A 15,171-nucleotide genomic window follows, 5' to 3' on the forward strand; every position below is an offset into this window, starting at 1 on the left:
ATTGAGTGATGACAGGGGATTTAGGGATATGTCCTTAAACACTTTGTGATAAAAGCAAATATTCCTGAAGGAATTGCCAATATAAATAAAGCCCATTAACTGGAAGTACAACACTGTAAACTGGTGCAAATATTTAGCTCCGATCAAAAAACTGGCATTACTTTATGTCAGCTCACCCCTTAGGTACATAGACACTTAAAGTAAAACAATACCGGTATGCTGAACATTAGATGTACATCTCTGGAGATATCCCTCTAAACACACTCTTTATTAATTGTAAGGCAAATTGATTTAACTAACAAAAGTTCATTTAAACCAAACCAAATAATTGTATATACACTTTACTTAAAAACAAAACAAAACAAAAAACACTATAAATAAGGGCATATCCCAATGCATTGTGAACAAAATGGAGGCATATAATTTATAACCAACAACACAATATTAAAAGATTTATTCTGTGCTTTAAAAAAATACACCCTGCTGTAGGATCAGCTTTCCATTTTCTATTAATTAGTGCCTGTTTACAAAAATCCTTAACCGTTTTATAAAAGTGGAGCGATTTTTGAACTCTAAACAGTAGTGTGGTGAATCTCTAAACCAGTTCATTTGACCAGAAAGAACATGACAGTTAAATTATTTGGTAATAAAAATTATTAAATACATTCAAGAGATAACATCAAGTGAGCAAACTGACCTTAACAGGATAGATAAAATAAATCAAAAGAAATTCACATTTTGATTCAAACAGCTTGTGAAGTCAACATAAGATATTGCACTTTAAAACTTCCAAGTAAATTTAAGTTGTAAACTTAATAGAATAAAAATCTTCTTAAAAACAGAAAACACTTCTGAATTTACACATGATGCAACATGGCAACAAGTGCATTTTGGATGGACCATCTATACATTTTTATACTCACACTCCATGGAATATGAATAGGAATATAACATAAAATCATTTAAAAAATATTATCTTTGGTTGATTATTCTTTGATTTAGTGTGATGCTCTGAAGCCTTTAAACTCTGACTTTTTCTCACACAACATGGTAGTCCATCAAGTCCCAAGGCACGTATTACAGAATCCACGTGGTCGAAAGCAACACCACGATTCATCCCTCAGAAATGATTCAATATGTGTCAACAAACAGCGACCAAGAACACAAGAGCTATTCAGTCATTCCTGAACTCTAACCAAGCCCTCTCCCCATGACACATTAGTCAGTTGTTTGTTTCTCATGAATTGACTTAAAAGAGAACCAATTCAGAGCGTTGATTACGTAGCTTCTGTACGTAATTCCTTGTTGAGCAATAATATATTATCTTTATCTTCAAAAGCAAATATGTCTTAATGCATAATGAAGAATATGTCCTGCACACACCTCACACAGGTTTTTCAGCTCTGACAGTAAAAAACACCCCGTACAATGTGTAGCGTCCATCCGTTTGTGCTCACTGACGCATGAAGAGATTCATCAGTCCAGCCTGATGCAACTCTTGCCACAACTTCATTTCCATGCGCATGTCATGGTTGGCATAAAAATGCACTGCATGTCGCTGTTTGTCATAGTAGTGGTCTGAATACAAGTTGTAGTCAGGGGTCATGAACCCATAAGCATCAACCTGTTAATAACACAAACATCATGTTATCAGAACTTTCACAAAGACATATTTTATGCAACCCAGGCTCATTGGAAATACGTGGCAACATTTCTGTAAAAAGATGTTACGTTCCTTAGTGCATTTCATGGAACACTTTCAAAGTGAAATGTCCAATAAGTGGAGCTAAAAGCACAGTTTAACGTAAATCTGGCAACGTTTTATTATGTTGGTTGATGTACGTTTTGGGGAAGTTTGTAAATTAAATGTACGGTGAGCATTGCTGAAAGGTTAATGCTCTATCGCGTTTAAAATAATATAGACTAAACCTCACTGATAGTGTTAACAAAAGCAAACATGGGATAAAAATGCATGAAGCAATCATGCCATTTTAGCTTGCTTCTACAAGTCTTTGTGCTCTTTTATTGGGTGTCGTGACTCGTTTCTCTGGACTCATAGCCAAGCGGCCCAGTTCCCAAATGCAATGCTGTACCAGAGGAGCTACTGAGCAAGTTTACTACGTTAGGAAAGCCATATATGGAGCTGGTTTTGCAATTTAAACTTCCAAATAGGGGTGGGCGCGTAGACACGATTAACCGGTAGAAATGTGTCAACCGGTAATTTTTGACTATTGTCTCTATCGCAATTATGCTCACGTGACGTTGCTTTGCTGCGCCGTCACAAAAGCGTATCATTTGTATGCGTTTTTAAGCTTTGTGGTTTAAAAACAGGTGATTTTAAACAATTGAAGTGCAATAAGCAGCAAAAGACAACTCATTTCAGTATATGCGTGCACTCTCTGAGAGACTGTTTCTCAGCGTAATTTAAACACAGTAATTTATGTCTTAAGTGAACTAAACTGTTGAGAGAAAACGCAGAAGTATAATGGATCCGTGCAGTTGGTCTTAAAGTGACAGCATCCAAATTTACCTGCTGTCATTATTAATGCTAATCAAACAACAACAAAAAATAGAAAATATCTCACTGCTCTTGACTGAATCACTTTTGTAACTTTAATATAAATAAATTTCTATTTAATTTACACAGTAAAGACCAATGCGGTGTTTTTTATACATTTAATTACTTTATAAATTTTATGTAGTATTTCTTATTTCCAGTGTTTTAAGTTTTTCAAGTAGTGCTGTTTTATTTGTCTTTGTTCTATTGTATTGTTTTTTTTAAATTATATCATATGAATGATATGAATGATATCATATGAATGATATGAATGATATCATATGATATCATAAAAACCTTATTTAAAGCAAAAAAAAAAAAACTATATTGTGATGTATATCGTTATCGTGAAATAAAATTACTCATATTGTGATATAAGATTTTGGTCATATCGCTCACCCCTACTTCCAAATGTATCAGTTTTACATATCATGCACTATGGTAAAACAGTTTTGAGATTATGGCATAATATTGTGCAAGAATGTCCTTGAATAGAATGATTTGTTAATTGATAATCTGCCACAGCAATCATAATTTGTGTGAAATAGAATAAATGTTGTTGCGTTTTACTGTCTCTAGTGTTTATTTTAGCTGGAAACTGTATATTTATGCAAAAACTTAAGTAGAGACAAATTTCCAATGAGACTGGGTTGGTTTTATGACGGCAATACAGCCTGTCATGTGTGTCTTTGTTATGTAGTTACAGAGGTCTGTTTGGTTAGAGTACACATCTAACATATGTGAAATACCTGTCACTAAAACGGTGTTCAAACCTTTGACAAACTTTGCTACTGTAGGTGTTTGCATACAATTTTAAGTATAATGTTTTACTTATCTGTACAAAACTGCCGTTATGTTCTTATCAATTGTGACCTTCTCTAAATGGATAAATGAGGATATGGGTGCTTCTACTCATTTTACAGCAGGGCTCATCACATGTTTGATGTCATTAAAATCTCAATAAAAAGATTAAACATACCTGGTCACATGTATGAATAGCAGCCAGGAGCATTACTGCTCCTGTGGACGGCCTGTAAATTTTTCTCGCACCTGTTTTCAGAAGATTTGAATGCAGGAACCTTGATGATGAATAAGAAAAATCATAAAATTGGATATCTACATACAAATGAAGACAAAACTAAACAAAAAGATACATGATTTACAACACGTTGCTTTCAGTTGATCGCAGCATTCTGTGGTTAAATATTTGTGTATTATGACCACAGAACTGTATATTTGTCTGCTGTCACCTGCAACGGATTTCCGCTATCGTTGTGCAAGATTCATGCGTCTCGTTTCACTCTGCAAGATCTTTCTTCTCACATAATTTCAACTCAGATCAAGTATTCATGTAATAAGTGGGATAATGTGCAGTCAGTCGCTTTGTGCTTCTTGATCTCCCTGTCTGGGATTAATTTTGCAATAATCACTGGCTGAGTGTACATTATCCCTTAGTCTCTGTTTGCAAAGCTTACCTGTTTCTGAGGTAACGGATAAAGTCTGGGTGGTAGATTTTGAATTTTTCTACTGTCACATCTTCACCAAAGTACGTAGGAGGTCTGAGAGAGATATACAATACAATTAAATTGAGTCTTAATTGTGTATATAATGTACTGTATTATATAAACACAACTAACACATATAAAAACAAGGAGGGTTGGACTGTATCTGTCATAGTGATCAAGGATATGTTTAAGGAACTTTGAAAATGTAAATTTACATAAGAATATTTTTTATAATATTTACTTCTTGCTGCGCTCAGGGCCTTTATCAATTACTGTGTGTGTCGAAGCCGCTTTCATGAGAATGTAATCTCGGTCATGGTCTGGCAGGAATATATACCTTGTCTCCTGCACAGATGGAGATTAAGATAAAAAGAGAGTTAGCAAACAGCAATGTCACAACTCAACATACAAAAAGGTGTTTCTGTAGCTCAACTTGTAAAGTATGCCGCTAGCAAGGCTAAGGTCATGGGATCCATTGCCAGGGAAGACATTAAATGCACTATAATGAAAGCATCTAAGGGTCTGGATAAAAAAAAATTATGCCAAATCATATTGGGTTTCTAACGTAGTGATAAAAATGGCTTTGGATTGCATTATTATTGATTTAATAGCAATAATTAGTTGATATTGTCTTGAATACCCCTTTTGCTGCTATTGAGGTGGGATACAGGTAAGGTCATGGTTAGTTTGGGTGGGTTTAGATATAACTCAAGGGTTAACAGTGTAATTATAGATTTAATTACAGCTATAATTACATACAGGTTTTTTTAAAATACAAATACAGTGTAAAAACATGTATGTAGGGTGAATTCAGGGTGATTGGGACACTTTTTGCCATTGTGATGAAGTGGGAAAAGTGTCATAATCAACCTGAATTCACCCTACACAATAAGTGCATTGTATCAAATGATTAAATGTTAGTACATAGTTAAATACACTTAATATAAAGTGAAGCACTGCGTCTCGTCTTTGCAGTCTGACATCATTGGTTACCTTTGATATGGGTGGACCTCTGTAGCCTACGTAAGCATAGCTACGCATGGAGTTTCGCATGGTGTTGGTTGAGAACGTGTAGAATGATGTCCGGGATCCCACATCATTCTGAAATCCATCAACAACCGCACCATTCACCCTAAAGATGGGAGACAGAAAGAGAGAAGCATTGTGATATTAATCAATAAACATGGTTTTCCTTGATTTTTAGAGTCTAAATCAGGGGTTGCTAACCCTGGTCCTGGAGAGCCACAGTCCTGCAGAGTTCAGCTCCAACCCTAATCAAACACACCTGAACAAGCTAATCAAGGTTTGAAAGGCTGCTAGAAAGCTATAGGCAGGTGAGTTTTTATCATGGTTGGAGCTAAACTCTGCAGGACTGAGGCTCTCCAGGACCAGGGTTAGCCACCCCTGGTCTAAATGATTGGAACATCTCCTGAAACACTGATTTAAAGTGCTCCTATTATGCTATTTCAGATGTTATCTTTCATGTAATGTGTAATACAGCTGTTTGTGAAATGTGAATGTAAAAGGTCAGCAAAGTTTCAAAGATCAAGTTATTTTCTCCCAAAAGAGAATCCACTTTGAAGGCACTACCAAAGGATGAGGATTCACGCTCGAATTGATACAGTAAAACCAATGTTCATATTAGAGTTGTCAAAAGTACTGACTTCGGTACAAATCGGTACTTAAATTTTTTTTAAATGTGATGTTTTGAGCGCTGTTGAGCAGATTCGTAAACACCCCTGATTGGCTATAGTGATGACGCGCTCATCGGATATGTCTGTGATTGGCTACAATGATCAACGCACGGCAGCGTTTGAATTTGAAAGCGCTTTGGGAGCGGGAGCATTTGAAAGCAGGCGTCTATCAGCGCGATAGATGCCTGCTTTCAAACACTCCTGTGTGTATCTGTGTAAGCGCTCGGTGAAGAGCATCATTGATGACAATTTCAACGTTTTTAATGCGTAGATCACTGAAGCAAATCACAGACATATCTGATGTGCGCGTCAACACAGTGGCCAATCAGAGGTGTTTACGAATATGCTCAACAGCGCTCAAAGTGTACATTTTTTAAATTTCATTACCGACTTGGTACCGAAGTCAGCACTTTTGTCAACTCTAGTTCATATCACTATGTATCAAGTGCTGAGGAAACATCTGGAGCTGAGATTCAGATAATGGGCGTTTCTGACACGCACTGTAAGCGTTAGACCAATCACAACAGACTGTGCCATCTGACCAATCAGAGCAGAGTAGGTTTTTGGAAAGGAGGGATTTAGCAAGACCTGATCTTGATCGAATCGTTTCAGACACTGGGGGAAAAGAGTTGATGCTATAATGTATATTATGAGGAAAATTTGTTTTTGACCTTGGATGCATGTAAACCTATCATCCTAAACATCAGTATCTCTTAATGATCAACCTTCTCACCTGAAGACATAGTCATGTTCATCGATCTCCTTGCCTTTTCTTGAACCATTCAGTATTCCACCGTTTCCCACCACAGCACAGCGGATACACTGGGATCTGTTCTCTCTCTTCTCCCAGTCGTCAAACATCAACCGATTTGCGGTTGTATTTAAAATTCCCAGTGAGCTCTTCAACACTGTGAACAACAACACACACAAAACTAAATGTTTTGGTCCATGTTACACATATTATGTTAATTTAATCACTACAGACATTAGATTAAATAATAAGTAATACTAAGTAAATCCACAAAACAATTACACATTAAATATATTTAGTTCATGAGTATGAAGTCAGAAGTAGTTAAAAAAAATAAATAAAATCTTTTAAAAGTTCACAGGTAAACGAAGGTATTTATTTTAAAATAATAAAAAAACAAAAAAATTGATTAAATAAAAATGAATTAAAAAATTATATGAAAACAACAATTTAAAACATTCATATAATTTGTCACAAAACTAGATTGACACTGGATTTTTTAAATAATAATAATAATAGACACATTTAATAATTTTAATTTTTTATTTCTTAATTGCTTCTGGAAATTTTGAATTCTATGCAGTCTGTATAAAATATACCATCAGAAATGTATCTACTTTTTCCCTCACAACGTTATAAGTTCTTTGATGTTTTTATGAGCAGCGGCATTTCCCATCCTGTTTTCGTGTTTGCTGCAAATATGCAATCAAAACACTAAATGATTCCCCTGTAATCTGAACTGAAATTCAATTTCAAATTCAAAATACTGTCAATACCCAAGCACAAAAGTAATGGCGCACTAATGGCTATATCACACTGACACCTTGGATAATAAAAACTTCTGGGCAAGTACAAAAGACTTAGATTCCAAACAAAAAACACACACACACCTTCAATATCAATGCCTCCCCAGCCATGTGCTCCACTGTATTGACTCAAGCGCTGGTACTGTTCTGGGGTCAAATGCTTTGCCCACTGAAGCACTGGAATACTGTGTAGAAATATTTCGGAAAACTGAGTCTGAGACACACGCTTCCTAATGTTGTTGGGACAGTTCTGCAAGAGAGAGAGGGGTAAATATTGTTATCACTGACAGTCATCAAAGTTAGTTGCAAAAAATGTTGCATTACTTTTTTATGAATTGGAAAGACAATAGCCAGGGTTCTTGTTATATAAATAAATATATACAGTCAAACCAAAATTTATTCAGACACCTTGAACATTTCACTCATTAATACAGTTTATTCACTATAGTTGTAATAAAAATTTTAATAAAATATGACAAGATCTCAGAGTTAAACTGTCAGAATTTTTTGTATCTAAATTATGTCAGATAACACTTAAGCAAGCATGGTCGGGTCAAAGTGTCTGAATAATTTTTGGTTCCAAATTTTTATCATTTTCACTGGTAGTCCACTGTATGAAGAATTTTTGTCACAGTCACAGTTTATTTTGCTATCCTCATTTACATAAATGAACTATAGTGTCCTGCACCCACTAGTAAAAATATATCAAAAGTGTCTGAATAATATTTGGTTTGACTGTGTATATATAAAGAAGCCTTTGTGAACAGTGTTGGGGGTAACTCATTACAACTTGAGTTACGTAATCAGATTACTTTTCCAAGTAACTAGTAAAGTATCGCATTACTTTTTCAATTTACAACTAAATATCTAAGTTACTTTCTCAAATAGGTAACTCACTTTATGGTTCATAAAGTGAGATTAAATACATAAAGTATATTTGTGTAATTTAATATAGTTAATTATTACAGGTTTGCATACAATTCTGAGATTGCATTACACTGTTTTTATTCATTTTGAGGAATACTGAATGTTTTCGTGCAAGTGAGATGAGTAAATGGATCTTCACATTTAATCTAGAACTACAATAACCATCATGTTCACACAGCGCACACAACACCTCTGCACTTTATTTCTCTCAACATGGGGACAGGAGAGCTGTCAGTCAATACGTTATACTTGCGTTATACTTATTTGAAAAAGTAACTTGGATATTTTGTTGTAAATTGAAAAAGTAATGCGATTACGTAACTCAAGTTACTTGTAACGTGTTACCCCAACACTGTTCACCAAGGCTTCTTTTTTAATCAAAAATACAGTAAAAACTGTAATATAGCAAAATATTATTACAATTTAAAATAACTGATTTCTATTTTAATATATTTTAAAGTGTTACTGTGATGACAAAGCTGAATTTTCAGCATCATGACTTTTTTTTAACAATGTATAAGTCTTTACTGTCATTTTTAATCAAGTGAAATGCGTCCTTGCTTAATAAAAGTATTCTTTTCTTTCAAAAAATAATAACCTTACTGAACCCAAAATTTGAATGGTAGTGTATGTATTTTTTTTATTATAGAGCAGATGGTTTTCACAGTGGAACTGTAATGTTTTGTTTTATATTTTGGGTCATTTAATTTAGAATTTTTTTTTTTTAGTGTCATCTGAATAAAATGCTGCCGTTCTGTTGTGATAGACTAACCTTTGCTTCGTTACTACAAACTTCCGCTGGCTTTTTGCCCAATTTGAATGACCATGAAATTTGAATGACCACTGCATTTGTACAAACACTTGAACGGAACTGAATTTAAGCAGGTGACTTCTGGAAATTTCACTCACTCACAATAATAACACAGGCACGATAGTTCACAATACTAGGCCAAAAACCACAAACAGACACTCACTGTTTGTGAAGGAAAATCATCCATGGCATACCGGTCACCAAAAAAGTCTGGTTCAGTGGGTTTTGCCTCATTTTTTGGCATTGGCTTTAAGGAGCTTGTGTTTAAATTTGCTTGATCAGACTTTGCGCTGTTTTCTGACTCTGATGAATCCTTAAGATCTGATTGCTGGACTGAATTTTGCTCCAGTTCTTCAGCAGTGTCCAGTTTATTCTCAGAAGACCATTGATACTCAAAAGAACTGTTATCCTTCTTGAATGAATATAGCCTGTGGGCAAGAAAATAAAAAATAAGCAACGTTTTTCACTTTCTAATTGTAAGAATGAAGCTAAGGACCTCCAACTCAAGAGAAGAGGCCATTAATACATTAATCGTACATCAATATTCCATTGTTTTTCATAGAAAGACAGAATATCACCTGTCTTGATATGTGATACATCAGCAAACACATCTTGATGAAAACAAGCATGTAGTACATGTCTGTCAGTGACTTAACAACTAGGGCAAGTGTCGTTGTTTAAGACAACAAAAAGCAGATGACTGGTAAGAGAAATGTAATCAAACTAAATCTTGCAAAGGTATAAATTAAATGACAACACAAGGACGAGATGGTATAAAATGTCTGAACGGTAAACGCCTTTTCCCATTATTGTTTCATTGTGTGTAATCACAATGTAACAATAATCAATAATGTGTAATAATCACTAAATGTGTGTAATCACTAAACCCAGTGACTAGAAGCAATATTATGGAAACTTGTTTCTGCCACTGAATAAAAAATGAAAAAGGTAATTGCGACTTTTTTTGAGTTATAAACTACATACTTATGAGTTATAAACTGGGCTACATTTCACATAACAAACCCTACTTTCAGAGCAATGATTGTGCACTTCTCTAGTAGAACCAGAATTATTGTACGCCTGATGGATTTAAAAGAGCAGTAAATCTCATGTTGTTTATTTCTGTCCCTTACTGGAGAACAAAATAAATAACTAAGGAAAAGAGATATCCAAACTGGTTTCCACCTATACTTAAACATCTAAAAGGAGTTTATCCTTGTCTTTTAGCTGCTCGCTTGAGGGTTTATAAGTCACTATTCTTTGAGAAGCTGTTTTTGGAACAATACCTATTCTGGAAAGCGCTGTGCAAATAAATTGAGATTGAAACCCCTCCCCCATCTTCACTACAGAAAACAAGGTCAGAGAGAGCAACAAGTCATGAAATCACTTTCTTAGCTTCTGACGCCCACCTCCATAGCAACGGCGAACATGCTGAAATGATTAGCAGAGGAAGTGTGCACTGTGATCACGGCTCTCTAGAGACAACATGCTCACTGTGACATTACTAACTAAATGACAAATGGAAAAACAGTTTTTGCAAGAGTTAACCTATATTAAAAATTGGTTTATTTAAAGAATGGAACATTTGAAATTAATCAGAGAGTGCTCAACTTTCCCAATTATATTTTAATGCATTGACATGCATTAAAATAGGCTGTCAGTCAATAAAATATTTAATTGCGACTTCTTGTATATTTTGTGTGGATCACATATGTAGCAGAATATATAAGGAAAACAGACAGGGTTATCAATGCAAAAAAAGCTTGTTGCTTATCTTACTCTGGAAAAAAATCCATATACACTACCATTTAAAATTTTAGCATTGGTAAGATTTTTACTTTTTTTTTTTTTTTTTTAAGAAGAAGTCTCTTAAGCTCGCCAAGGCTGTATTTAATTGATCAAAAATACAGTAAAAACAGTAATATTGTGAAATATTATTACAATTTAAAATAACTGTTTTCTATTTTAATACATTTCTAAATATAATTTATTTATGCAATTGCAAATCTGAATTTTCAGCAGCCATTACTCCAGTCTTCAGTGTCACATGATCCTTCAGAAATCATTCTAATATGCCAATTTGCACATTTCTTATCAATTTTGAAAACAGATGTGCCACCAAACTTTTGAACAGTAGTGTATTCTTTAATAACTACAACAAAAATATGTTTCTCAAAAAGAAATACACCAAAAAGCAACTCAGCTAAAATCTACAACTAAGTGTCTAGAGGAAAAAACATCTGAATACTCTTAAAAATAAAGGTTTCAAAAGGGGGTTTTCACACTGATGCCATAGAAGAACCATTTTGGATTCCCCAAAGAAAGTTTCTGTGAACCAATTTTGTCTTAGTCTGAAGAACATTTTAATAATCTGAAGTTTTCCACTATAATATAAAGTATATTTTGTGTGATGGAAAGGTTCCATGGATGTTAAAGGTCCTTCATAGAACCTTTGTTTTTAAGAGTGTACGAGGTCCACATGGCATTTTAAGAGTTTTGTCTTTACCTGTAATGTTTCGCGGTGAAGCTTTGGAGGTTCACCACTTGCCATGGCACCTGGATCTGCATAGCTGCACACACCACGATTAAAGTCAGTAACGCGATTACCAACAACCCAATGAACCACAGCAGAAGCCTCTGGGGCAGCCGGCCTGTCATCGTGCTACTTTCCTCGTGCACAAGTTGCTGAGAGTTCCCCAGAACGTCTGGTCACCTTGTAAGCACATGAGCGTTCTCCTGAGGAAGGAGTGGCGCTTTGATGAAATAAGGGTTTGAAAGTGCCCTCAAGGGGAAGGGTTGGCAGGGTCGCTGCTAGATAATTAGTTCGTTTTGAGCTCCGTCATTCACACGTGGGAGTCTCCCGCACCACCGAGGACGTCTGTGAGAGGGAGAAAAAATACAAGAGAGTCAAACTCCACATGGTGGTTTCTACGCAGTAATCCTGTTTTAATTAAAGGGCCTGGTAAACCACGAAGATGTGATTCTGGTTTCAAAGTGCACCTTTGCTCAAAGAGCGTTTCAGATGCTAATTAATAGTGTCAAAAAGACTGCAGGATTTGACAAAGGAAGAAATGAGAGGGAACGGGTGAAAGACAGAAATAGAGAGCGTTAAATTACCATATAGACACAAAATGGCTGTTTTCGGAGTTGTATACAGAAGAGGGCGAGGAAAAGCCTGAGATATTGTGGTAAGATTGCTTGTTAGTAACTCTCCCCTGAGTACAGTTTTTTTCTAGGAAACCAGCATTACTCTCTCAGGAAATATTTCCCCATCCTGCCGATGTGTCTGGAAACACGTAACTTTACAAAATCATTTTGCGTGCAGACAAAGTATGCAACAAGTAGGCATAGTTTTTAGCATATAAAACAATTTAAAACATCTGGAAACCAGTTGTCCCCAGAGTTCACAGTCAGGCTTTGCCCTTCAATATACAGAATCACATTAATACAAATAGAACTACATTAACAACTATTTGAAAGTCATTTAAGCATAACTGGAAATACGACTTTACAATCTTCTAAAATGGCCTTAGGCATGCTATTCAACATTTATAATCTAGTCATTAACATAGCTTGAAGATTCTCTAGAAGTGAAAAATCTGAATAAGGAAATGAAAAAAGTTGTTTAACAAAGTTTAATTCTCCACTTGAGTCTCAAACTGGAGAATAAAGCTGAATTCAGAGGCACAAAGGCTCACATTATGCGATTTTTTTTTTTTTTTTTTTGTCTTGAGGATTCCTGCTATTCTTTTTCTGCCATATGTGGAATGACAAGAATGCTATTTGGGCGAATCATTGTTTTAGTAAGTAGAATTGCTGCAGAAACTTGCTGTGCTTATAAAATCACTCTAATGTCTAAAGATTAAATTATATCTCCTTCAGGAAACCGAATAGAATTTCTCTTTAAATCCATTAAAGGTAGAATTAAATAAAGAAAAGGAAAAAAAAAAAACCTCTCCCAAAATGCATATGAAGTCAATGAAACGTAAAAAAAAAAAGTTGTCAAAAAAAACAAAAAGAGCCAGTTTCACACTACATCAGACAAAGTAACTGTCACCACATGTAACATTCAAAGACAGCTGACTCGCAGCAGTCCTTAAACTCAAGGAGAACTGGCAGAATATGGGAACAGAAGGACAGAAGAACTGTAAAATAAGTTAAAAAAAAAAGTCTCATACCTGAAGGGAAACTCCTGTCAAGCGATGTGAGGGGAAGTCGAGCAGCAATGTGCCTAGATTAACAACACAACTCTCAGTCGCACTCACACACAGTGCTAGAGAGGCGGCCCCATTGTGAAATGAGTAACAGCTGCTAGCAATTGGTCAACTCCCCTGCCCCCTCCCCCAAAGGAAGACATAAAATACGAGAGGAAGAGAGAGATGGTTACGTACAGCTCAGAGCTTGGTGATAACAGACTACAGCAACTGCAAACAAAACAAACCATGACAAGTCAGATGATGTTCAAAGACAGACCAAGGAATGTGCAAACGCTAGCATTCAGGCATCAAAGAACAGGCATAAAGATGCACTCGTACAAAAACTACCCAAAAAACGACACGCAGTGACATGCTGAAGGCACCCTAGGTTCAAAAAGCCTGATAGTCTGCTTTATCACAACTTACAGCTGCCTCATTTACATACAAGGCTGTTATCATTACACTTTCCCACACAGTGGCCCCTCCTCTTCCTGGCCATGGTCAGGGGTGCAAAACGGTCACATGGGGGCTTAGACTGATTCAGAAGTAAATAGGCTGCATGTAACTTTTGGTTAGCAAAAAGCTGCAGAAAACAAATGCAGTGCAAAATGGGAAACACCATGTTAGGGAGCAAGAGGCAAAACAGGGGTCAGAAATGTGGGTCAGTATGATGGACTTTCCTGCAGATTGATGTGACTCAGATTGACATTTACATTATTTATTTAGCAGACGCTTGTATACAAAGTAACTTACAAATGACAAAGCTGAAACCATTTGAACTCGGGAGAAAACAATATACAGCTCTAGAGCGGAAGTGAAAGTAGGTAGTTGAGATGCCTGTGAAGTTTTTTTTTTTTTTTTCCTTCGACAAAAGTTTGGCGTCAGTAAGATTTTTTTCTTCTTTTATTCAGTAAGGATGCATTAAATTGATCAAAAGTGATAGTAAAGACATTTAGAATGTTACAGAAGTTTCAGATAAATGCCGTTCTTTTGAACTTCCTATTAAATCAAAGAATCCTTAAAAAAGGTATTACAAAAATCTTGAACAGCACACATTTTCAACATTGATAATAATAAGAAATGTTTCTTGAGCTCCAAATCAGCATATTAGAATGATTTCTGAATGATCATGTGACACTGAAGACTGCAGTAATGAGTAATTTGCCATCACAGGAATAAAATACATTTTAAAATGCATTAAAAAAGTAATTTACTCTGTATTTTTGATTAAATAAATGCAGACTTGGTGAGTATAAATTTTTTTGAACGGTAGTGTATGTATATAACTGAAAGTGCATATTTTAGGTCCCATGACCTTTGCCTTCACTTGATCATTTTAAATTAACAAATTAATTTTTAAAAGTCAATATTCCGGTACTTTCATGAGCTCATGAAACTGCATGCACATTATAGATAAGAAATATATGAATAGTTTAGTCAACTATCCAAGTGCAGAACAATAGACAGGAATTTAATGTGTTGTAATTAAATTATGTTATGTAAATAAAAGCTCCCAGATAAGATTGCAATGGAACGTTGTTGGGATGAAGTTTGGAAGTTCATTCCACCAATCATTGTGGTACAACTTGAACCAACAGTTTCACACTAAACAAGGTTTAAACATGAAGAAAAGGGCTGGTTGAAAGAGGAACCTGACTGAGGTTCGTTTCCCAGGCACCACAGCAAAAATGGCTGCCCATTGCTCTGGGTGTGTGTGTGTGTGTGTTCACTATTCACTACTCCTAATGTGTGTGCATTAACTTGGATGGGTTAAATGCAAAGGACTTGGTCATTCTTGGCCATCACGTCACTTTTACTTTCACAAAAAGTACCAGATCTGAATGTTGTCTCAAGTTAAACTTGGGACACTCAGGGAGTGGACTGTGGAGAACTGGAGTGATTATGTAATTGCTAGCTATTGCAA

The 15,171-nt window shown here is 35.5% G+C and overlaps 1 protein-coding gene across 3 annotated transcripts; it reads right to left on the reverse strand.

The window, feature by feature from the left end:
- Positions 1-439: 439 nt before the first annotated feature.
- st6galnac (ST6 (alpha-N-acetyl-neuraminyl-2,3-beta-galactosyl-1,3)-N-acetylgalactosaminide alpha-2,6-sialyltransferase) lies at positions 440-13,618 on the reverse strand. Of its 3 annotated transcripts, none has more exons than XM_051915655.1 (10): positions 13,230-13,618; positions 11,558-11,929; positions 9,215-9,479; positions 7,398-7,563; positions 6,490-6,664; positions 5,056-5,194; positions 4,304-4,407; positions 4,033-4,116; positions 3,537-3,636; positions 440-1,624 (listed from the first exon to the last, which is right to left on the reverse strand). In XM_051915655.1, the coding sequence occupies exons 2-10, from the start codon at positions 11,707-11,709 to the stop codon at positions 1,454-1,456; spliced, it is 1,356 nt and encodes a 451-aa protein (XP_051771615.1). In that variant the 5' UTR covers positions 11,710-11,929; positions 13,230-13,618; the 3' UTR covers positions 440-1,453. The 3 variants fall into 3 exon arrangements, with proteins under 3 accessions (XP_051771615.1, XP_051771616.1, XP_051771617.1); XM_051915656.1 differs by lacking the exon at positions 13,230-13,618 and adding an exon at positions 12,169-12,190; XM_051915657.1 differs by lacking the exons at positions 9,215-9,479; positions 13,230-13,618 and having other exon boundaries at positions 11,558-11,847.
- Between the last annotated feature and the right edge of the window lie 1,553 nt (positions 13,619-15,171).

This window comes from Ctenopharyngodon idella, chromosome 12, assembly GCF_019924925.1.
Source record: "Ctenopharyngodon idella isolate HZGC_01 chromosome 12, HZGC01, whole genome shotgun sequence".
In the NCBI taxonomy this organism is placed as follows: Eukaryota; Metazoa; Chordata; class Actinopteri; order Cypriniformes; family Xenocyprididae; genus Ctenopharyngodon; species Ctenopharyngodon idella.